The 25,962-nt window shown below is 39.7% G+C and overlaps 1 protein-coding gene across 5 annotated transcripts; it reads right to left on the reverse strand.

Moving 5' to 3' along the window:
* DCP2 (decapping mRNA 2) lies at positions 1-24,125 on the reverse strand. Of its 5 annotated transcripts, none has more exons than XM_026059883.1 (11): positions 24,053-24,125; positions 11,760-11,911; positions 10,360-10,487; positions 9,863-9,961; positions 6,419-6,571; positions 4,607-4,719; positions 4,392-4,499; positions 3,447-3,570; positions 2,768-2,869; positions 1,021-1,072; positions 1-275 (listed from the first exon to the last, which is right to left on the reverse strand). In XM_026059883.1, exons 2-11 carry the CDS (start codon positions 11,812-11,814, stop codon positions 112-114), a joined length of 1,098 nt encoding a protein of 365 aa, XP_025915668.1. In that variant the 5' UTR covers positions 11,815-11,911; positions 24,053-24,125; the 3' UTR covers positions 1-111. The 5 variants fall into 5 exon arrangements, 4 of the variants coding, with proteins under 4 accessions (XP_025915668.1, XP_025915667.1, XP_025915669.1 ...); XM_026059882.1 differs by lacking the exon at positions 24,053-24,125 and adding an exon at positions 18,055-18,195; XR_003252500.1 differs by lacking the exon at positions 24,053-24,125 and adding an exon at positions 18,055-18,196 and having other exon boundaries at positions 235-275; positions 2,768-2,888.
* Positions 24,126-25,962: the final 1,837 nt, after the last annotated feature.

Consider the following 25,962-nt stretch of genomic DNA (forward strand, 5'->3'; position numbering starts at 1 on the left):
CTCCCCTGCCCCCCCCCCCCAAAAAAACCTCCTGAGAAAGAGTAAGGCTGGATTAGAAACCCACTCAATTGCAACAGGCAAGGCTGATTTTTGTTCTTAACAAGTTTGCTGTCAGAGGTCAAAACTTTTCATTATGGCATCATGGTCAAACTTGAAGCTCAAGAAAGCTCTTGATGAGAACGCAAATTTGTAATGGCCATTGCATGCCACAGAGTGTCCCTCTCCATGTTCTAGCAGTGGGTCTTCACTGGAGCAACACATCTCATATGCTGCATCTGCTTAAAGAGAGAGAAAAAAAAAAAGGCATGGAACAAATTTTAAACAGCTAGTTAGCAATAAGTGGATCAATGACAGTATTTAAGTCTACAAAGCTATACATGAAATGCATATTCAATTAACATTTACAACAAAGTCTGTGTCTGGTCATAAGCTGAAAAGGTAAGTCAAACAGCCATATTTACCAGGCATCTAGTGGCTAGAACAAAACTCATGGCAATCTGGAGACACTTTCCATAGCCAATTTTACCCACAGGTTTCTGATTTGCAAATCACATCTTAGTAAGAAGGAAATAAATGTGGCTCTATTTCCCGAACAGAAGTAAAAAACTCTGAAAACACTCAAGAAGCCCTGGTTAATCCAGACTAGTCCAAGAGCAACTGCAGAGGGCAGGAAGTATTATGACTAGCAGGACAGAAAGCCTTGAACTAATACTTAATTACCAGCATTGTGTTGATTCAGATGCTATTTTCTGAATCAACCCTCAGTTATTTTTGCCCAGCAACATGGTGAAATTGGACAGGTTTCACAATTAAAGAGAAGAATTGCAAAACCACACAAAGTTGATAAAAAAACAAAAAACAAAAAAAGACTTCCTTGGAAAAATAAGGCTTCATAACATTTGGCAGGCTGTCATACAAGGGGGAAAAAAAACAAAAACAAAAAACAACAAAGAACAAACATCATCTAGTGTCTTCAGCCCTAAATGCATGACACTGGATGGAAATTCAGAGTGTACTTGCCTGTTTCAAAGTTATCTTGAAGTCTTCTTGGATTAAGCCTTTTTTCACATTTCTAGTTAAGAGAATGACCACACATTACACACTTAATTAGAAAATTGCATTTATGTTCTTGGGGGTATTGTTGAAGTGTCAGCTAAGAGGCATGCTGGTTACATTTGCTTTGACACGCTTCCTGATGTGGGAATTATGTCACTTATAATGCAGAACATGAGTTCTGTGATGCTGCTTTATCTAATAAGCACACTCCAATTCCACCCGAGTGTTTCAGAAGCACACAGTCTTGTGAGTCAGCCAACCATTTTTAAGATGCAGGCTTTTAAGGAGAAATTTTGAGCATTTTCTAAATGTTTTAAGCCAGAAAGGGCTTACATATGATGATGTGGAAGCAAAATGGCACATGCATATGCCTATTCTTAAATCTGCCTGCCCTGAAAAGCTGGGGGTAGAGTGTTTGCAAACAGGCAGCTACTGCCACTTAGATTACAATGCATTAAAGACAGAAACTTAAACATCTCCAAGAAAGAATTATGTGCTAGCCCCAGGTGTGCCTCCATAGGTATACAAACAAAAGTATGACCCTGTGCACTCCATTAAAATTAAGAGCTTCCCGGCCTCCAAATTATGTTAGAAAATATTCCTGGGAAATGAAGTGTTTAAACTAAAAGATCAATAATCATGAAAACACAAACAAAACAACACAGAAATATTTAGCCAAGTCTATAAAGAGCTTGCACAGTAACTGTGGAGTATTAACAGTTCTACTCGTTTCTATAAAGATCCTACAGACTCCCACCATCATAAAATACAGCCTTTTCTATAAGGCCACAACATTTCTGGGAAGTCAATCCTCCAGCTTTTCATTCTTCTACTCTCAGACCCAAATGCAGCTTAACCGTTGCTTTCTACAAAAATGATTTCACAAGGATGAGAGTTTATGGTTTCTGCATTTTTACATGAAAATGAGAAAGAAGGTAAGAATTACCAGCCAGAATAAGAAGAGTCTAGCTTACAGCCAACAAATAAGAAAAGTTAAACCCTGGACAAGCAGTTCTCCATGCAGTTGAGCTTGGGACTCAGTTGCTGCACAAAAGCCAATTGAGCAGAATTAGAGAACTATAAAGAACAGTGGGGGAGGAATCAAAGATATTAAAAAAGCAACTCAGTGAGTTCTCCCAGGCAGCAGAACTTTGGGGGCAAGGCCAGTTACAACAAACAAGAGGTAAGAAAACAAGAATGTCATACTGGAATTCACAAATTGCTGAATAAAGCCTATGAGATTCTGGCATACAAGTCAAAAGTCTAGTTTGTATCTCAAAACTCATGCCAGAGAGGAGGGAAATAACTAAGCATATGCTTTATAGTTTCTTAGCTAACTGTTGCATAAAAAAACCTTGATACTTAAGATAATACATGTCTGACATATTAATGTATTATATAATGTATACATTGACTTATTGTGACATACTATAGTAAGCTATTACCTGACAGGAACATGGAAAGCTGCAGAAGGATTGTCTACTGAAAGGGCTGATGAAATTCTCATCTACTAAAATAAGCCTTATTTCCAAACTGCTAACTTAATAAGGTTTAGTATGCTCACCTATAGATGTATATGCATATAAGTTAAGAAATGTCATATTCCTACAACATACCTACTGAATATTCTGTTCAAATATACTTTTGATAGATATGCACTCTAGCTATTACTGGAACCTGATAAATGAGACAGCCACTACACATTTCTTACCAAGGTGTGGTTTTGCTTAGCTGGTTGACTGTGGACTCCATTTGTTCGCTTCTTTTGGCTGGGAGTGTCTTGATATTGCTTTCTGCCATTGCCCCTCAAGTTCTGACTCAGTCATTACATCCAAAAAGTAGTAGAGACAAGAGTTTAAATGGCAGCATTGAGCATCACTGCACTGTGACACTTCCTACTTATTAACTTAACTTACCTCCCAAGACCTCAAAACATTTAAACAATATTTTTGTAGACAAACTGAAGCACACAGAAATTAACAAAGCAACATGCACCCAGGTTACAAAAAGTTATCAGCTTTTACGCAGTCTCTTGCACTATTACAGACACATCGCTATACAATAAATACAATGCAGTAAGTTCCCACACACTGATACGCACATACTAGTGGTATGCAAACAACTTCAAAGAGGTATGTGAAGGACACCCAAAGGGTGACTGCCAACTGCTGCGCATATCTGAAACACCACAGCTACTGCCTGATACCCACCCCCTCCAATGTCAATACCAAGCAAGTCTGAGAATTCCCTGCAGGGTTTTTTTTTTTTTTGCATGTTTTTGTTTTGCATGTTATGGAGACAAAATTCTTTAGTTCCAAGGTGGAATGATGAGCCAAGACATCTATTTTAAATAGTCCAGATAACATGTTTGCCTGGAAAATGTAACATACCTTTATTTTTAAAACTTCAGACATCTCAGGATGATTATATGGCTTCTGCAGCTGTTTTGGCTTTACCCACTGCTCTCCTGAAAAGCCATCTGCAAACACCTGCTGACTACAGCGAAGTTTGGATCTAGCACATGAAAAGAAAAAGAATTTACAACACAACTTCAAGGGCATTAGTAGAAGAACAGAAATATATTAAAGTTTTCTGCCCCTCCAGAACAACCTGGAAAACAAGCTGAAGTGTTAAAACCATAATGATGCTCACTTCATTCACCCAACTTTAATTTGCCTGCTGGCAGGATGCCCGTGCTCTGTGCAGACAGTAGGTTGTACCCACCTTAGCATCTTTAATACATCAGTGGTCAGTGCTCAACTCACCCGAATTACTGGAGCGTAGCCTCCCCCATAGGAATCCAGGTTTGAAGACGTGCTCTACATTTTTAGCTTGGCTGAGACAAGAAAACAGTAGCACTTGTTCCCCTACCGACCCCTTCCAGTATTCTTGAAAGGTTTCACTCTGATTGATTTTAGACTGTTTTTCAATACTCCTCTCATTTTAATGTAGGTTTTATCTAGCTACTTCTGAAATTACTTTACAGTACTACTACTTCTTTCAAAAGCCTTATTTCTCTTATGGAAGTGCCAAAGCATTGAACAAAGTTATCTACTCATTCTAGCTTGTTTTTTGGATTCCTATAGATAGGACTCAATAAATTATCTCAGTTCTGGCACGATTGAGAATTCACACACCGCCTCCCCAAAAAGGCACATCAAGACAKTAATTAACCTTCTAACCTATCTAGAATCCTCTGAGATATTCCTGTAATCTTATTAACCCATTCTATTCCTGAAACAGGAATACTCAGAAAGAAAGGATGATCAGCTTTGTATAACCAATGTTTGATAGAAAGGCTATAGATAGGGGTGTTAAACTGACCTGGATCTTACCTCGCTTTTTCCATGTTAAGCTTAGAGGGTGTGCTCCCAGCAGATGAAAATCCATTGTCGCTATCCGAGGAATCTCCATTCCTTTGAGAAAGCCATTCCCTCAATGGCCTGTGACCAAGCAGAAGGTCAACAAGATTCACTTACTAAAACAAGTCTAAAGAAATTAAAGTCTTCTGAAAAGTACTGCCCTAGTATTTGGCTCATCTTGAACATACCTGATGAAGGGAATGGCCATAAAAAATTTGTTAGGTGCCAAACCTAGCTTGGACTTTGGGGTCATGTCATTCCTGTGGCATGGTAATTTGTCGATGGAAAACCATTCGATATTCTAAAAAACAGAAAAAAAACACCACACTGTTGTAGCATTAGAAAATTTTACAAGTGCACACCATCCACAATTATTTTCTTTAATTAAAAACTGTAACAAAAGACTTGAATTAACAGACTAAAACCAAGTTTTCCACATAAGGCTGATTAATGACAAGTTATTCTTCTGACTGCAACTACACAATAATGGTTGCTACAGCAGATATTCATTGTAAGATATATCATCTAAAATACAAAATGTATTTTCCAATAATGAAATTTTGAATAAGGTTTTCAAAAAAAAAACCCCAAAACCATAACAAATCACCACGCACTCGCCACAATAATCAGGCAGAAACTTTAAGTAACTTTCAAAGCCACTACTGTTCTTGCAATTTGTAAAGTGCAGCCAAAAACAGATAACCAATACTAGTTCAAAAAACATCAAAAACAAGAGAACTTAGTTTGCAGAATACATTTCAGCTTCTGTTACAAAAGAAAAAAAAAAACACGGGACGAGGACAGAATCTGTGTTAGAAGGATTTTTACATTACAGTTTTAACTAGCATTATACTTTGTGGAATACGGGGAGAAATCAAGAATTCTGAAAATGCATAAAAATCCATATAAGCTTTTATATTAATGAAGCTAGCCCCAAAACCCAGCTCCAGGTAAGATAAATAAATTCAAAAGAAGTTACAAGCTGAATGAGTTTCTAGAACAATTCTACAAGAATTAAAAAAAAAAATGACATGCCAGGTTGAATTAGATCAGATGAAGAAAGTGCTTCAGCATGGAGACAACAACCCATTGTGGTAAGAACTCTACATAACATTGACCATGTGCATAGGGGTGAAGAGAAATGGAGAAAGTTACTGTACTTTTTAAAAAAATTAGCAGTTCCCACTCTTTCATTTGGTATTAAAATTGTATTACTGGAGTTCAGAGTTGCATGCTACCCTACTACTGTAAAACAAGTCTTTAATGCCAAAAAATGAGTTTCCTGTCCAGTCAACCACTAGCACCTTTTCCCATTTTGAAGCCTGATACCCTGTTCAGTGGCACCATGTGCATAAAAATATGGGGATCGTTGTTTTAAAGCGAATTGCAGCCCTAGAAGAATATCCAGATTTCAAAGGTGATGTGGGTCACTCACAGTAACAAACTTTCCAGCAATTCTGACACTTGAGTATTTGCTTCTCCCTTTCACAATACCTTTTAAAAGCCTAATGGTACAAAGACCACCGCAAATAGGTCACTCCCATCATGTGCCCCCTCCCCAACCTCCTCTTTCACACAYCACATTCACTAAGTCCAGACTGTGTTAGCTATGAGAGAAAGCACACAATACTTAGTTCCCTCTTCTAATATGTAGGGGTTTGCATAGCATCAATAAATAATTTTATCTTCAGAAGAACATGAACAGTTATATATGCAGTTATAGATAGGAATAACATGAAAAGATTAATGCATACACCACTTAGGTGAAAAGAAAGGGAGAATTATTGTTTGCCTGCATGTTCTAATGTTGTTTTCACAAGGAATGGAGATGTCGGATAAGTGGTCAAGTATCAGTCTTTGAATCAGAGTTGCAAGAAGTTGGTAAGACCCTACGGTGATGAGTTGCCATTTATTTGAAACATTCATCACATCTGGTAGTGACAAAACACACCCAACCTCCACAACAAAGCACCCTCACAATTAAACAAACCAATACATACCCGAATTTCCCTTCTAGTTTTGGGGTTGAATTTTGTGTTCTTTGGAACTCCTGGAATGATGTACAGCCGTGCTAACTGATCATTAATTCGCAGCTCAATGTATTCTTCCTTGCAGATATAATCTTTTATGTCAAACCCAGTTTCTTCAAACACCTGAGAGGTATATAGACGATACGAGTGTGTACATAAAGATTTATCGTTTCAAAACCTATCATGAGGGAAGGCATGACTAGTTTTCAGATCTACCCAGGAAAGCAGGCCATGGCTGACAAAAACCAAACTTTTACACAGACATACATCTATTAATTGAAAGGATATTTAAGATCCTATGCACTTCACATTTCTTTAAGACAGAAAGACCTGTAATAATAAATAAATAAATAAAAAATTGAAACAACCTTATCACACTTTCATGTATCAATTCACTAATATGAATGGTGAGTCTCTAGCTGGTCCTTCATGCTGCTGGATGCATGGAAGTCTAATTCCCAGCAAAAGCTAATATATTAGATCTAAAATACAAACATCTGCAAATTCTAGTAAGTTTTATTTACAGCTCAATTTTTCTCTTCATTCAAATGATCTTTCTACCTTATGAACCTCCTACCCTCAAGATATATAACCCTTTTCAAGTTCAGAATAAAACCCAGCAATAGGGTAGAATTACTTTGACTACTAAATTCAAGCCGGACATTAACACTGATAACAGTCATATTTAAAACTGCATTGTCTGCTAATCTCAAGAAAACACGGAAGTGTTATACCTGCGGGAGATTACTAGAAAGACAATGATGTTTCAAAAGAACATTTTTTAGAATATTTTATGGTCTATGTTTGCAGCAAAAGATGGTTACAAGTTTCATTTCCAAAATGGAGAGGAAATTAAGCACAAATAAGAAAAAGATACCATTAATAAAAAGCAAATAATTGATTAGTTAGTCTTCAAATTAGTACATACAACCCCTCTCATAAAAACAGAAAACAAACCATCCTCCCATATAACTACATTAAAAGCAGTTTAAAAAAAAAAAAAAAGAAAAAACACAAGAAACCCACAAAAAACATGCTTCTTCAATTAAGAGAAGATACACTTTTCCTCTCATACTTAATCTTATTACTATAACCAGTGTTTTCCCTTCCTAAAGGATCTTTCCAGATGGTTCAATTGAATTCAGTGTAGATATTCATCTCACCAAGAGAATAATCCATTCATTGTTGCTTTGCCCTCAACATCTGAAATACTACTGAACCGTGTTCGTACTGCCCAGTGAAGTTGTCTTAAATTAGACCATGTACAGTGTCACACAGATGCAGTTTATGGTTTCAGACATGTGCCGACTCGAGTGGAAGCAGTTAAAAGACTTAAGCACAGATATTATGGTCATGCCAATTTCTAGCAGTATCTAAGCTTAGAAGAATTTGCCAGGTTTGCCACAGTAGCAGTCTGTCTTGGAGGAGACAGTTCATAGCAAGAGTGTTGTTCATTCGTGTAATTTAAAGCAATTCTCCAAATGAAAAACACCATCAAAAGGGTTTTTGCCAGTATCACTGTGCCTACATTAAGGCTGTTGCTAGCATGACACAAAGTAAAGGGAAAGGGATATTTCACATTATCCCTTCCCAAACTAGTTATGGYAGCTTTCAATAAGCCCCTGTCCACTGTGTTGCGGTCCACATTTTTATGGTCTCCTCTCCCTTCATGCTGCAGTCCTTCAGACCAAACCTAATAGCACCTGCCTAGTAAAAGCTGAACTCAATACGCTCTTTTATGGGTGAAGGAAAGATATGCACTGAATAATAAAGTTAACTTTATTGACTTTCTGCTCATCTTTCCCAACCCTTGAGTTATGCAATGACAGTCCACTGTATCTATAGCTCAGGTATTTTACTCTTTGGTGAGTCATACAATACTATATAAACAATGTTCTACACTCTGAAATCAGTAAGGGATCACAGGAAAGTTCACTTCACATCTGACTACTGCATGTTATAATGCACTGTTAAGATGAAATACTTGATTTTGCTTTTCCAAGTCCCTATTAAATAGCTGAAGGCTGTAGAAAGCATCCTCAGGAAGTCAGAAATAAGGAATTTTTCATTCATGTATTTTCAACACATACACACTGGAAGAAAACCCATGACTTCTCAGATGCTCACTCAGTCCAGTCAAGAAGAAAAATAACACATCTTACTACTTTCCTTCATCAACTTAATTCTTTCTCAATTCTAGGTGTATTATGAGACTTTCAGTTACAGGRACACTGAGTTTATAACCAGTAACATTCTGGTTATATATCAGACTGTGTCGAAGAAAAGAATGGTTTTCTTCTGTCTTAAGTGAGTTTTCATTTTAATGTGATAGGGCTTGAATTGTGCATAGTTTTTTGGAAGAAAAAAAAAGGACTCAATCTGGGGTCTCCAGGCTTTGGTTGGAAAATGTAAATTCTCTCTTTGTTCATAAGCAGGAATAAAATGGCAGAGTTAGATGGAAACAGTTACAAAGTTGATTGTTGTAGAACAGTAAGTCCAGATCTAGAGTCCAGCTCTTTTCTGTGCCTAGGCTCTTGAATTTACAGTTTCCTTTCAGAAGATGCCATCCCAGTTGCATATGCTGTTCATGGACTCTTGAAATGTAAAAGTGATGAATGATAAAAATATTTCAGTCGTGACTTCGGTGGGCAGATGGGGGAGGAGGGATGGAAAAGTGGTAGGCCTGATCTTTGCCCAGCCATGCAGTTTAACTGTGGTCTTCATTGCCTTCTGGCTCTGTCCCAGCTCCCATCCTAAAATAGACTGTATATAAGAATATACAGTCTATTTTTTAGTATACAATTCTAGTATAAATTTCAGGTTTCCTGCAGCAATAAATCCCATAGATTATTTTAAATTGTTCAGTGATACAGGAACAAGAATCACTGTATATGGCAAGTAGACTATAAAAATAAAATAAAGTTCTTTGCAGGTTTTACATAACCTTCTACAACCTCCATCAACTTCACATAGCCCATCTTACCTAGGCTCAATTCCCACTCTTCTAGTATCTTATAGTTCTGGTGGCTCTTGCAATTAACATTCCAAAAGGCACAGAGCAGCCAAATGTTCACAAACACCAAAAATAATACTTAAAAGTTGACTGATATAGAATAGAACTTTAAAACTAGTGTTCACTTAACTTAGCAAGTCAGTGCAAGGCAATCAAAAACATCAAAGTCCTGTGATTTTAAACCAGATAAAGAAAACCTTGATAATCATAACTAGCAAATCAGAAAACAACTAAAAGTTACAGCAGAAGAGTCCATCAAGAATAGACAAGTTATTTTACCTTTCATATACAGATACCTAACTAAAACGTCTTATTATCTAACAAATATATATCCTGCTCTCAGCAAGATTTCATTTATCTTAAAAGAAAAATTCAATTTAAGAGAATCAAACAGAACTTACCTCTCTAGCAGCACAGTCATGAGGAGCCTCTTCTTTATTTACCTTCCCTTTTGGAAATCCCCAACCAGACTTTGCTAAATAGCCCTGGACCAAAAGAACCTGCAGAATACAAGGAATGCAACTGTCAAACACCCACTATTCTAATCAATTTCTAGGAAACCTCTTTCCTTTAACCCCACAAAGAAATTTTTCACTGGAGGAAGGAACCAATCCTTAAGTTTCATTACCACTACAGCTTTCTGATAAAGTTTTCTGTGTTCTAGAGGAAAAAAAAATGAGTAGGAAAGAAAGCAAAAGCGTACCCCGTCTCCCATATTTTACTCACATATTATATTCCTGTACACACTTCAACAGAGTCATATTTGTCAGGTTTTTGTGAATCTGAATTGCCTCAATTTTTTTTTTTAAGATGACAAAAGTGAATTACAAAAAGATTACTTTCACCAGCACACACTCCATGTGTCCCGCTAGTCCCTCACCATTATTTTCCTACTTACATTTTCAAGTGTCTCATCAAGAATAATTGCACCATAGGTTGGCACTCCCATTTTATATTCCTTCCACTCATCTAAAACCTTTTGTACATCTTCACCTTGAGGCAGTAAAAAAGGGCAGTGATTGAAGAGTAGAGCAGCATGTTAAGGATGCTAAATTTATTTATCCAGTTTCCAATCACATGCAGTCATACAAAGATACCCACTCAACATTTACAATAACCACTTCCTCCCCAGAGTGCTTTTCAGATACATTCTCTCTGAAGTAAAGAGTATTACAGATTCTCACCACGCAGAGAAAACACAAACAACATTTATAACTCCAGAACTTTGAAAGCAAATCTACAAGTCCTTAAAAAAAATCTTATCAAAACGCCAAAGATGATACCAATAAAAATTACTCTTCAGTACTATATTTAAAAACAAACACTACAGCAGAAACAACACTTCTGGCAAATGTAAGCCAGAAAGGAAAAGATGTAATGAACAAGTATCATCTATTACACTATTTTTCCTGTGCTGCCTACAAGCACTAGAGRAACTGCTTTGGTCTGAAAAATACTGTTATAATTTAAAAGTCTACCTCAAATTAATTAAAAAACCTACATAGTATCCACTGACAGAAAAAAAACATTTTTACAGTTTTTTGCTAAAATAAATACTGTCACCCTTCCAAACTAAGTCTCTGATATTCAAACTGACATGGAATTATTTTGGATAGTGAAACCACAGATGATATTATTATGAAGGTTAGAACCAATACTCCAGTTCCATGTCAAAAATGTATGGGAAAAGGTTAAACAAAAACACTGGCTGGATGTTGGTATGAAATTTACTTGACAAGTTTTTCTCCAACAAGGCATAGATCATGTAAGTTCTGCTTTTTTTCATTAAGCGTCAGGCCTGGCAGAAGACAGCCATATGAGTACAGTAAAAATGCATCCTCTCCTCTATCAACAGAATGGCTTCTAGAAGAATCCTGCAGCAACTGCCAGAACTCCCAACAAATACATACCATTTCCCATCAGGGAACGCGCATCATCTCTAGCTACACTCACACCAGGGGTTGCAATGAAAGACTTTAAATAAGTAGAGTGCATACCCTGAAGAGTTCTAACAGCTCATGTGAAACCCACTCAGTCTGCCAACCTGCAGCCATGAGGAAAAATGAAAAATCTTCCTTGCTTTCCGTAGTTCCTAAGCAGCAAGAGAAACATCTCTTTTGCAGAAGCCACAAAATTACAGTAGTACTGAAAAGTTAAAAATCATGTCTAGCAGATAATCACTAGGACAGGAACAGCCATTTTCCTGTTGCAAGTACAAGATACAAAGTTTCACTAACAATATGCAGTTTGCACTTTATCCACAGAGTCTGAAAACATTTACAGTAATAAAAAGGATATCAGCTTTAGCGAAGTCTCTTATCCCACACTGAGGTAATCCTGGTGTGTTTTGCATGTAGAAATCCAAGTAAAACCAATGGGCGAGTTCAATCTGAAAACATACTCTGATTGCATTGTCTCTCTCTTCACTTGGAATGTGCAAAATAAATCGGCTGCCAGGAAAGAAAGAAAAATAAGATTAGACAAATCTATCGATTTAAATAAACCTAACAATGAAAATGTACTACAGCTGCAGTTTTCCTAATCTACAAGTGCAGAGCAACAGATCTTCCTGGTGTCTGCACAGCAAAAAGTTTTCATGTGAAAGATACAGCTTTTAAAGTTAGTAAGGAAAATGGGTCATGAGGTTCTTTCTCTCCCAAAACTTGATTACAAGAAACTAAGAAATTTAACTGTTGTGAAAACAAAAAAGGTGAAGACAGTCTATGTAAATGTCTATATTACAAAAACGAAACAATTTTTAAATGCCCAGTAAAAAAATTTCTGTGAATTCCAATATATTTCTTCCGGGCACAAGTTAAAACACATCCATGTATTTTTTCCACTTAACACCACAGTAAAATATTAATTTCCATAAAATTTAAAGTTTATTTAATTCTGGCAATATGATCTTATTCATTTCCTCAGTCTGAAGTAGCAAGTGGAAAACTGGTTTATTTTTCAAGTCTATTTTATGCTTCTTGCCCACTACTTCAGATATGAACACAAAAAGGTGAGACTTCCAGAGATGTATATTTGAGAAGTAGCACTGTATAATAGTTCTTTTTATTCAAGTTTTTTTTTTTTTTTTTTTTTAAGATCAACAGTGCTTTTTTTTAGAAGTGTAAAGGTCATCCACCCTATTGAACTTAAACCATTTGCCAGAGCTCTTCTAACTTCAGCAAGTCCCACAAGTGCATAATATTGTTGCTGGAAATAGAACTATTTAAGATGTCTTTAATTAAAATTTTACAAGTATAAATAACCTTATTCACTTTCACAAGTAACTTTTCCTACTTGCCAATTTTCAATAAGCAATACCCCCCACACTGCTTCCCATTTTTAAGGCTCTATTACTACTCAAAGCAACCCTTATATATAAGGCTGCTGTACCTCAAAGGTATAAAAATATATTTTTTTATATATTTTATAACTAGCTGACAATGCTTCCTTGTCCCAGCACTGCAGGTGATCAAGAAGTTGAAGATGTAGTATGCAGAAGCAGTACCAAAGAAGAACAAGAGCATGCCAGCATTAGGCTTAAGAATAATATGAACAAAACCAATTAAGAATGCTACTTATGAATCAAAAAGTTAACTTTTAAGTCACTTGTGGTACCTGAATCTCAAAAGAGGGACTGAATTGCTAATAACAGGTACCTCCAGTTTGTACTTCCTAAAGTTAAAAGATGAGGCAAGAGTAAGAAAGTAAGGGAAAGAAAAGAGAAAGTAGGGTCAAGCAGCCCAAATCCTAAATTAAGACTCTGCAATAAGATGCTACATTAAGACTCTGCAGCTCCACTTATTTATTTAGCAGTCACAGAGTATAATTCAGCAGCAAGACAGCATGATGAAAAATTACTGTGCGCATAAGACTTGTTAGTTAACAAAAGGGGTCAGAGCAGTCCTGCTATTGAAGCATACATACAAATTGGCCAAAACTAGAATTATCTTAGCCTTCTGTAATTCTAAAACAGCCTAAGAGGAACTMTACAGCCACTCAAAGACATTCTATACCTGGCTTTAGCTCGTGACTTGTTTTTACAACCTGACAAGTAACATTTCACCCTCTGAATAAGAATTAAGGTGCAGAAATGTCTTATTTTAGTTTACTAGCAGGTAAAAGCTGTGATATAGCTTTAAAAAGTTTCATTGCAAGTGACATTAGACTAGTGTTTTTTAATCTTATTTTTGTTATCCTTCAGAGAATGGCTTTGCAATTAAAACATTTAACAATAGTCACCACCACCTATACTCGATTCTCACACAGATCTCTGAAATGGAATATAAAAGACTACTTATTACTTCCTACAGTTGAAAAATGTTTATTTTTAGGAGCTAGCTTATACTGGTTCCTTGTTATGGGCCTCAATGCAATATAATTTCAGTACTAGATTTTGTGAACTCACAGCTATGAATGTTTGAMTCAGAACTTAGCATAAATGTTACCTACAGTAACGGGTAAGTTCCACATGGGAAACAAAGCCTAGAGTCTGAAAGCCCTTCATCTGATCTACTTGATTTAATAAGCCCAACATGCAAGAGAACTTTCAGTAACATGCAATAAGAATCCCACCACATTTAAGCTTAACTATAACCTGCATGAAATTATTATATATTCCACTGCTGACAGCCTGGGCAAACACTGATGGTAATTAATATCAGAGAGAACATCCACAGGTACACATTGAGCCTGAGATATCGTTTTCTTCTACACAAGAAATCAGTGTAATAATTTCCCTTTTTCAAGTAAACACTTAGTTTGGTGCTAAATGCTATAGTTGCTACTAAATTGCCAACCTTTACCCCCAGCAAAATACATCATCACAGAAATGCTGCAAACCACACCTTATAAATACAGTAGCCTAATTAGTAACGTTAGGCCATAAACCCTGCCTAAGAATATAATTTAGGCCTTCCTACAGAGTAAGTTTATATATTTCAAAATTAATTTGCTTCAAGCCACTTCAGAGAATAAAAAGTTGGAGATTTGGCCCAATTAACCATACAATTTAATGGTATTTGGTAATTTGAGACCAAAATTGTTTGATACGAGAAGAAATTCACAGTCATCCTGCACAGCGCACAAGAACTTAGAATCTATAACCCACAATAATAAAAATAAAATAATAAAAATATATCACACYCACCCCTCAGGTCATACAAAATTAAAGAATCAGCTGAGGTGCCTTTGGTGCTGGCAACAGCCACAAGAATTACCTGCAGGCACTAAACTAGCTGTAGCTGCCCTGCCCTGAACAGTGGAATTATTATTTAGACTAATTGGCTGAATTAGGTGGCACAGGTGCAAATGATCTGAGGACCTGTACATGAACCTCTTTGACTGGCCTCTGTGTGGGATCAAAGGAAAGTGATTTGGCTTAAAAAAAAAAAAAACTAAATGCATTTTAATTCAGCAGTGTGTTACATTGACTACCTCTACAACAGCTCACAGTGGTCTTTTTGTCACAGGGAAAAGTATCAGATGCCAAGCAGGTCAACAGCAAATACAGGCAAAGGTACTTAAGTTGATGGCATCTCTTGACACAATAGTGCTCTGCATTTAACAAATAGACACTTTTCTACAGAAAATCCAAGCCTTTTGCTTCAGATGAAAGGAAAATATTCCTGTCCAAAGACAGCACAAGTCTGAAAGATACTCTGACACTCTCAAGATACACAAAGAGAGTGGCTGTGTTTTGTGTTTTTATATATATATATATATATATATATATATATATTCACACACACACAAAATCCTAAACTACTGGGCAAGCTTGACTTGAGAGCAAAAATTTTTCTCTTTTTAGCTTGATAGAAGAAATATACATTTTTGCCACTCCTAAACATTCAACAAGTTATTCAGATTTTTAGTTGACACACTGGTACAGTCCATATAGAAATAGCAGAGATTTTCTAAGGGTCCTGTAACCTTCCAAAGCTTTTATTCCACTGAAATTATCATAATACTTTAAATATTGAAGGTTCATTTGCCAGCAGGATTAACAACAAAAATCACCGTGGGTTGTGTTAAAAATGATGTTAAGTCTAATGTAAGCTCAATAACTAAGGACGAAAACTTGCAAAGCTCCTTCTACTAAAATTTCCACATCATACAAAGCCTGAAGAATGCAGAAGTAACAGATCTTCTAATATTCCATTTACAGTCAACCACCCCAAGTGCACCACCACTGGTCTTCCACTTCCTTAATTACTCATCTCCCTTGAGCCAAGGCCTATAAGGTCCTCTGACTTCTCCACTTTCTCTCCTTGCCAAAGCATCAAAGGCCAATTGTGCCACTCCTTTCAGTTGCTCTGTCCATGTCCAAAGCAGGGTAATTAATACAACTGATACAGGGCTGATCTGTCAGCACTAATGAAAGTCAAGCCCCTAACCTACCACTCTGTGGCTTTTTTTTTTTTTTTTTTTAAATTAAAGTCACACCAGTAGATTCATGCAATTACAAGACAAAACAGCAATTTAAAGGTAGAATATGACAGCAGTTTAAAGAAACACCATTACATAGACAGTGGGACCAAGCCTGGTCCTTCCACCAGCTTCTCCACAGAAGTCACACTAATAGGCTGGCTATTTCAGTTCTAGAAGTATTGGAATTCCTCCTCCTGATTCTCTGGAATAGTCTTAATTCATTCTTCATATGCAAGCAGGCATCTAAAAGAAAAGCCCCATCTCTGGGGGGTCTCTTTAGGGAGCTCAAAGAAACACAATAGATTCACAAACATGTTTCAGTGGCCAGATTTACAGAACTAAAATTAATACTCGTGTACTACAAACTCTGACTCTTGCATTAGACACAAAATGAAACAGTAATGTGCTGAACAGTTCTAGTTTTCTGTGGTATTCTCAATTGTAAGCACTCTCATTCATCTGAAACTGGTAATTCCAGGTAAGTGGACTATCCTTCATCTCTGGCAACCATTTTCCATTGCACATAAATACTTCAGAGAGGTCCTTTCCATGTAATAAGACACAATGATTATTTTGTGTGATATACCACATCCAGTTTTAGGCATCAAATTCCRGGGATGATACAGATGAATTAGAAAGTCCAAAAGACAGCATTAATGATGATCAGAGATTGAGATCGTAAGAAAAAAAAAAAAAGCCCTGTTACGGAAAATTAAGCTCACCGGTCACCATAACAGGGTCCGAGCCTAGGTTCCCGCAGAAGTTTGAAGTCAGATCGGAATGAAATAAGTTTTAATGACATGCATGCAATAATTACAGCTCAGGCTGGGGGCCTCCGGAGAGGGACCCTGAACAAAGAAATTCCTGGGCAATTATACCCTTACAATCTAAGTTCCCCACCCCTCATGCAATAGTTCAGACCAACAGTAATATTTAGAYCTGGGGTCTTCCCCGTCTTCATTGGGCTCCTTCACTGTCTCTAGCGGGCTGCTTCTTATCCTATTTTCAAGGCTGCAGCTTTTACTCTCGGTTGCAACTTCTTTATCTTTCCAGCTTGAACCAGCTCTGGGGCCCTCTTTTAAATAACTAGGTAATAGCTAGGAGAGAGTTCACAGCTTGTGGCCTAAGGCTTCAGCAAATTTAGCTACTAATGCTAAGCAAGTTATGCTAAGCTATCAACTCTAGACAGCTTCAGTCCAACATTCTTTAACATCCCCCAAAAAAACAAAGCTTCTGTGTCTTAGGGCACTATGAAAACTTAAATGTGTAGCCTTTAGGATGAGAAAAACTGACTATTCATTCTAAAAGGATCAGCAAACGAGAGAAAACAATTTTGGAGTGATGGGTGTTCCCTGACCCCTTTTTTCCATCTCACCCGAGCACTCTTTCCTAGCAGAGGTAAATCAGCAGAAAGGACTCCCCACCAACCCCTATCAACCAAACCAAACTTTTGAACTATACACATGACATTAACTCACCACAACACRCACCGTATCAACCTTGCACTTACAACTCTCCTCTCACTCACACAAACGTTGCCGATGCAGTTTTACTTCCCTGGCCAAACAGCGTAAACTTGAACCTCGAAACACTGGAAGAAAAACATGAAGCATCCTCTGCCACTCCAACCCTTTCCTCTGCCCCCGATTTCTTCCGCACTGCTAATTTAGCCCTACATCGCTTTTCGACTACGGTGCAGACTACAAAGAAGCAGGTACCTTCTCCGCCCTGCCAGGATAGCTTTCAACAGGCTTCTTACGCGGCGACACCTTGTGCCAAGAAGCCGTGCGGGGCACCGACACGGCCCGCGAGCACAGCGAGAGGCTGCTCCGGCAGCACCGACGCCGCTTCCACCTCACGGCCGCCGCAGGAGCCCCAACGCCCCTTCCTTCTCGGGGCTCCCGGACCGCCTCCCTCCACGTCCAGTCTCATCCAAGAAGAGCTCCAAAAAGCCCCGAACAACCTGAGCCGGCCGCGCTGCCGCCGCGGGGAAGGGGTGGTTGGCGCGCGCACGCCCCCTCCTCCCGCAACGGCCGCGCGCCCGGGGCACCATGGGAGGGGGCGCCGCCGCCGCGGGGAGAGGGGGAGGGGAGGAGGCGCTGCCCCGCCGGGGCTGCCCGGTGGGAGGCGGGCCCGGTTCTGCCCGCGCGGGGCGGCCCAGAGCTACCTGCACAGGTCGTCCAAGACGCTGCTGGGGATCTCGGCCCGTTTGGTCTCCATGGGGAAACGAGGCTCATCCCGACGCGACGGAGCCCGATCCACAGCGCGGCGACGGCGGGACTACGCGGTGCCCGCCCAGTGCGGAGCGAGTCGAGGAGAGGGGAGAGCGACAGCCCGCTGCACCAATCCCCGCGTGCGCGCAGCACCGGGGGGGGGGGCCCCCCATGGGGGGCAACGCGGCTCCAAAAGCAGAGCCAATCAGCTCAGGAGTTATTGGGGTAAAGGACCAATCAGGCGATGGTGGGAGCGAGCCAATCGGCGCCGCAGTGCTCCTAATGCGCCTTGCGCGCGGGGGCGGCAACCCCGGGTAGCCGCGTCGCCGCCACCTCGGCCCCGCTGGACGGGGAGGAGGCTTTCGGGGCCTCTCAGGCAGGCCCCGCGCCGGCTGCGCCCCCGGGGCTCGTCCTTCACCTTCCCAGGGGCTTTGTGCAGGGCCGCAGCTTTTGCGTTGGGTGCCCGGGCTGCTGCGCCGAGCACCAAACTCTCCTCATTAAACGGTTTTACCTCCTCGGGCCCCTCTGTGAGTTCCGCAGCTGTGCATGGAGAAGTAAACTTCTTTGAAGCCTGCCTTTGCTTCACTCTTCTCATCTCAAATTCACTTTGGATGGGGGAAAAAAAAGCATTTGACAACTTACGGGCTTTAAACAGATGATGCAAAACATCAAGTATTGCATTTCTAATATTTATTTTCATTACCATAAAGACTTTATGCTAAAGTCATAAAGTTTAATGATTGGAGATGTTTAAACCTTACACTGTAAATAACCATAAGCACAGCAAGTATTTTTAACTCTAGTCAAGACCAGAGGACAAGAAATACATACCAAACAAAAACGTCTCTCAGTTTACATTCATGGAAAATGATTTCTGTTGCAGTTACCGCCACCAGAGGGTGTCCGCTGCGCTTTTCAGAGAAGTTGCATGAATGGTAATGAGGATACAGCCCTCTCTTAGGGAGCCACTTCAGCTGCAGCAGCTGTAAGCCAATAGCTGTTGTTGCCTTTGATTTCAATTAAAAGTGTATATTTAAAGCTTATTTCCCAGCCTTGCTCCCTTGGCGGCCATGGTACTCCTGTCTCTAAACATTCCCCTTTGAAAAAGCTGCATCCATCTGTGCGTCCCTGTGATGCTCCCACCCCACTCCGTTCCTCAAAGTGCCCAAGTGCTCTCAGACTCTGCTTCCACACCAATCTAATTAACACTGCTGCTGCTGCATTTCCTTCCTGGCAGGAAACCCGCTGTAAGAAACGGTGAATAGTTTTCTACTAGTTTAGCTACCTGAACTAGCAGAATCAGATATGTTGAGATTAGCAGAGGAGAGAGGATAAGAATGGACAACCAGGAGGAAGATGGGAAGCTGGCAGCACCAGCCCAGAGTGGCTTAATTGTTTGGGTGAATTTACTTTTATGACTTACTAAGATTACCTCCAGAAGGGGGAAGTCTGACTTTATCCTTCCCTCTGCTGCTCTATCTCTGGCATTCCACCAGGCCTTATACTAAGCCAATTCAACTCCCCAATTCATCTTTCAATCTTTTCAGAAGAAAACTAACCTAGCAAAGAAAAAAAAAAATCCCAGAAAATGCAACTTTCCAAAGTTGAAAGAAGGAAAAAGAATCCATGATACCCCCACAAGTACAAGAGAAGGGCATTCAAATACGTATGGAAGGAGCAGTATCGCAAGAATACTTTGGAGCACAATCCTAGTAGAAGAAGCAGATTTGCATATATTGGTGCCTCTCTTCGGCAAACACCGCACAACAGTATGACACACAATGACATTTGCCCCACTCTTTTGCTGCAGTATTTGAGATGACGGGTGGCTCACACTACTCACACAAGTACTTTGACAGAGGAAGGGAAGTCAAGCACTAATAAAACCCTAATACTGCTAGACACAGGGACAGATAGGAAGGTCTGAGTGCAAGCTGATAAATACAAAGAGATACAACGTACTATAAGAGATACATGATTTGTATTACTTTCAAGGTATCTACTTCAAGGTACCCACTTTTGTTAATAGATAAAAACAAAAGCTGGTCCATAAGTCAATGAGCAGAGGCCCAAACCCAGTTATATACTGTAAGAATCACTCTGCTGGAGTCCATTTCCTTTTCTCTACCTTTTTCTTCTCTTGTATGCCCATTTTCCACTTCTTGATTACCTGTCATTGCTGGGGACATATATAATTATAACACAGAATACAAACATGAAATATATCTTAAGCTTTTCCTACAGAAATTGTTGTACTTACAAGTGCTTACATGAAAAAGGCTGAAACTCCAAACTGCAGTTTCCCTGGTGGAGTAGAACCTATCCTGAAGCAGGGATTGGGGAAAATCAGCTCTTCCTGATAATGCTTTTCCCTGATTTATTACTTTTTTTTTTTTTTTTTTTAATGCATATATGGTACCAGGAACCCCCCTTGTTAAAGGGAGAAAAAATATTTTAGAAAATGCACTTTGATACCGTAGTCATCACCTATGCTACTATTAGCCCATTCATGGTTTCTGCAAAAAAATTGAAATGTGGCAGATAAAGTAAATGTGTCTAATATTATATAAGTTATGAAACACTGTTTGATAATAAGCTGCTTACTAACTGAAGAACATAATGAAAATTTAAACACAGTACTGCCAAGCCCCTAGGACAGGGGAGCTGGAAGAGGGCCCACTTGCACATTTCTGCTTGCTGCATTTTTGAGACATGTCTGAAAAGATTAGCTAGAGCAGAAATCTAAGAAAAAATCTGTTGTTATGTAGAATTTGGAACAGCGTATCACTGGGTTTTTTGGGTTTTTTTTCCCCCCCTCATTTATAACCTTGTTGTCAATGTTATCCTGTCAAGCTACAAGGGCAGTTGGGTATTAGGATGTCCAGGTACAGAGCTGGGAAATTTTCCCTAGTACCCACAGTGCCTCACAGCTCCAGGCAACCTGCAGAATAACCCAATGATGTAGTCAAACAGGTTTTTAATTTTTGCTTATCAGTCAGTCCTGATTCCACAGCAAGGCTATAATAAAAAATTTGGAAATGAATGTTTGTTTGCTTTTTGCATTGCGACAAGGAAAGAAGGTAGCAGAAAGTAAAAACAGGTAAGCAGTTTGTGCAGTTAGAAGGGAAGCTCAGAACAGGAGCTACATTGCCCAGGAAAAGCAACAGTTGTGGGTGGAGATAGTTTTGCCTGGAGAAACTGGCCAAGGGGAAGGATAGGATTGTGTTGAATAGGAGGAAACTCTCAGAAGCTAAGAACCAGCCAAACCCAGATCTCAACAATATGCGTTCACAGCTCAAGTTAACTAGAACCAAGACTGTGGTAGCACCTGGAAAGTCTGCAACCAAGTGACTTGGTCTGAGGCTTGCCTAGGTTATCAGAAAAATCCATCCTTCCCAATCAACACTCCAATAAACTGTTCCTATACCAAAATCTCCAATAAGGGATAGCTAACGGAAGTAGCAAGGGGGCTGAGAAGCACTGACTTACTTTTGTAAGCAACAAGTTAATGCAAAAGTCTTCTGTTAGAGGAATGTATGTAAACCAAATGGTATCTAAACTAAAAAGCCCAGATTAGTACATTCAGTATTGAGAGTGGGCATCCACAAAGGGCCAGTGTTATCAGAGAGCTGTGAGCTCAGCACTCCCAGTTGCCCAAGCTGATACTCTGAGTCATATTTGCTTAAAAGTTAAACGATGACAATGTGACTCTACTCCCCTGCTCTGCTCAGTTAGTGGGTGTTACATGGCACACAGTGCGAGTGGGAGGGCTGACACCATCATGCACCTCTGATGGACAACAGGAATCAACCAGTGCTATACAACCCATGCTGAGAAACAAATGGTTAAATATTTTGAAATGAGGTTTAGGTATGGCAAATCAGCCACCCAAAGTTAATGAAAATGTAGGCCTAAATCCATGGATGTCTCAGTTCCCTGTTTCTAAGGAAAAATAACCACAAAGATCTGAAAACAATATAGCAGGGTTTGTGATTTTTTTAAAATGAGAAACATCACAGAAAATGCCACACATGGTGTGAAATGCAAGAAATTATAATAATTAATAAGATGTATTCAGTAGAATATTTGGATGAAGTATGGTAACTAAATCCTGGTGAGATTCCCTGAACCCTGCAGAGGAGGTCAGAAACCTGTGGAAGTCTGTGATCATGTAGTTACTGGATATATAAAGAGCTGCCATAAGTCTGCACAGAAAATCTGCATTTAGGCTTTTCTTAATATTACAGTACTTTACTCAAATAATCTTCTGGTTAAGTCTTTGCATGTAACCATTCATTTAATTAGAATAACATGTATAATGTTATATATACAAACAAGCATGCAGTAAAGCACAGTGCATGCTTATAGGGCATGTCTACATGATTTACTTAAGGCAACGCTGAGCTCACACAGGCTTAACTGGCTGATCCAAATAACAATTTACACATCCCTTGGGCAGGATCATCCACTCAAAGTCCAAGTTAAGCAGATTGTTGGAGGAAGTATGCACCTGTGCTAAAGCCAGAGGCTAACCTTTAATTCTTACTGGGCGGATGACAGGAGTGGACCATAGCTCAGGGTGAAGACATAAACAAGAAAACAGAGTAAGTAGTTGGTGAGCACATCTCATCTCTAGGCCTTTCTGATCATAAAATCAGACTAGATAGTTTAAACCACCAAAGTGGAGAAGCAGAGGAGAGGCATGAATTTGTATTAATTAAAGAATAAAAGTAGAAGAAGAAATAGTGTAAAAAGGGAAACAGAAGAATGGAGGAAGACCATAGAAAGGAAATAACACTGCTGTGTGCCATTTTCTTTCATTTCCTCTTTAAAAGCAACCCTCAGGGGAAGAGGAGACAGCCTCTTAAGTATGTGGCTTAAGGGTGAAATTCTCCCAGCCCAGGTGTCTCCGGTAGCCCGTGACTTTAGACATCAGAGTTTGGCATGTCAGGGTAACCTACTGCTAAAGGCACAGTACCCTGGACAAATTGGCTACCATTGCATGCACTTTTATTCTGAGGACACATCTAGGTCACAGATACCTTCCAAACTTACAAGGTAGGAAGGTTCTCTTGGCCCTCCCAGAGATTGTCTTGTTCCTTTTTTTGTTTCTCCTCATCTCCAGTGAAGGTTCCTTAAACAGTTCACTAAATCCCTCCTATAGTTTTCCCCTCTAGGCTAGCACCCTTCAGGCTGCAGTATCCTTCTTTGATCTTAGTATCAGGCTTTGCTGGGAACATGAAGGAGCACTACTCAGTATGTTCTCCGTATTGTGCTGGAAGAGCTTTGGTATTCTCTAGTACAGCACCCTTTGTTTCTGTTTGCCTTTCAGTTTGATTGTTTTAATAACCCATTTTGCTCTTGCTCCATAGCAAATAATTCATTATAAACACAGGAGTCATACACATTAYTGTTAGAAGTAATTTTCTCAACACATTGTAATACACAAAAACCTCTTGTTTAGCACAGATCAAGTGGAGGAGATATTAGTTCTGTGTCGAAAAGCATGTCTTTTCAATCTCGTGTATTCGGTTCCCTTTTCTATAACAGTTTGTGTCTCGTGCCCTTCTCCATAGTCCTTCAGTTTTACAAATATGATGAGATAGAACAGAATTTTACAGGGAGCCTAGAAAGTGTGAGAAAAGAGAAAGAGGGTGCATGAGAGAAAGCATGAAGGAGGGAGAGACTCTAACAAACAAAGACTGAAGGAAGTTTCCCTGGGACTTTTTGCACTCCTGCAAAATGTAATCTAACTCAGCAAACCCTTCCTCAGTTTGAGAAATGCTGATTTAGAACTTAGCAAGTCCATTAATTTTTCCACACCTCAACTTACCCATAAGCAAAATAAGAATATTACTGCTTTCTGCAGTATTATTTTATGCAGTATTGCAGTATTATTTTATGCAGTATTGCAGTATTATTATGCAGTATTATAGTATTTCTGATGCTTACCTTATGTCACTTTTAAGCCCCTGGGCACATCAGAATAGCAATGTATTCTTACACAACTGGGGAGTCTTCATACCTGGCAAAAAAAGAGAATCTCAGTGAAGTTGCTAACATTTCTAATACTACCATATTTTAAATTCAGGTATAGAGTTTTATTCTGTCTGAAGCTGAGAATGAAATCTCTTGACAAAGCTTGTTAATGACCATTTCTTAAGGATATCGAGATATTCATCATTATTGATTTCACTGCAGCAGCACCCCTTCACGCTACATAATACATATGCCAGCAGTCCTCTACATTCTCCATAAAAGCCAAGAAACATCAGGTGGATATTGCAAACAAAGAGAAGGAAATGAGGGGGTCTGGAGCACATGATATATGAGAAGATGCTGAGGGATGTGGATTTGTTGTGCTCGTTCTCAGAAGAGAAGACTAAGTGTGGGTATCTAATTGCTATCTTCAGCTACCTACAGGGAGGTTGTAGAGAAACAGATTCTCCTCAGCGGTACAAAGGGCCAGGACAAAGGACAAGAGGAAACGATCACAAGTTTCATCAAGAGAAATTTCAATTTCAAGCATAAGGAAGTCTCCTCTGTGTGTGCAGTTAAGCACAGGAACAGGCAGCCCAGAGAAGGTGCAGAATTTCCACCCTTGAAGATTTTCACACGCTGCTGACCAAAGCCCTGGGCATCCTGGTCTTTGACCTTAGGCCTGCTTTGAGTAGAAGACTGGGTTACATGACATCCATAGATCCTTTCCAAATTAAAGTATTTTATGATTCCATTAAATAAGATGAAAACTTTTACCCCAATAAAGTAGAAATTACAGGATGAACCTTTGACCTGGGGTTAGAGAGTAGACATTACTCTCTCTCTCTCCTCCACACCTCTGCCCTACTAAGAGAGCTACTTGAAAGAAGAAAAGGATTTTCAACAATTAGGCAAGTTTGTCTTCAATTCCTTGCAAGATGCATTCCCCAAAGACAATGAGAGATTGAAAGGATGATATGCCACTTAGGTTTAATTTTTTCTTAGGTGAAGATAAGAAAAAGAAACTTTTGAAGACAAATCAGGATTTTCCTGCATGCTTATGAGTGACACAGATTTGAAGGAGGCATAAAGAGTCTACATTACAAGCTATAAAGCCGAGTCAGATGCAGAGGAGTTACTGGGAAGGGTCAGCCCAGCCAAGGCTGCTTGCAAGACTATCTCATAGCCAGTAGTTATATTTTCTTGGTAAAAACACTATGCATAGCATGAATCCTAGGGTACAGTTACAGATATCCACTGCTGCCCTCAGTGTGGTCACTCACTTTTTGGGTAACAGCATAATCACATTATCATAACCTTTCTTCTAATTTATTTCAATTCCTACCTTTCTGTCTCTGACTTTTTCTCATCACTCGGCATCCAAAATTTGCAATAGCACATACCATATTTTTGCCTCTTGCTCTGCAGTGCCTCACACAATTTTAGGGGATTAGAGGTGGCTACCTGAGGGTCGCAGATGGAGGGTCCGGAGGGTCCCCTCCGGGCCTGGCTGGACGACCGGGCACTGGCCAAACCGAGGCCCCAGCTCCGCTGGGCGCCCTGCTAACCACCATCCTGTGCCCTGCCAAAAACACCTGGGGACAGACACCTTACTGAGGGCGACCCAGAGGGATGACTGAAGCTTATTTACACAGGAGATTAACAAACTTCTGTTGTGCCCAGAAAGGGGCTGGCTGCTCATTTACACAACGGGCACGTTCACCACAGAGATGCCCGCGGTCGCCCGCCTCGCGGCGGGAGCTGACACCGCCGCAGCAACGTCCCCGGCCTAGGCCGCCGCGCAGACACAGCGGCGGCACCCGGGGGCGCGCCACACCCCGGCCTCCATTTCGCGGACCGGAGGAAGATGGCTCCCGCCCCCC

This window comes from Apteryx rowi, unplaced genomic scaffold (assembly GCF_003343035.1).
Source record: "Apteryx rowi isolate R43461 unplaced genomic scaffold, aptRow1 scaffold_161, whole genome shotgun sequence".
Taxonomy (NCBI): domain Eukaryota; kingdom Metazoa; phylum Chordata; class Aves; order Apterygiformes; family Apterygidae; genus Apteryx; species Apteryx rowi.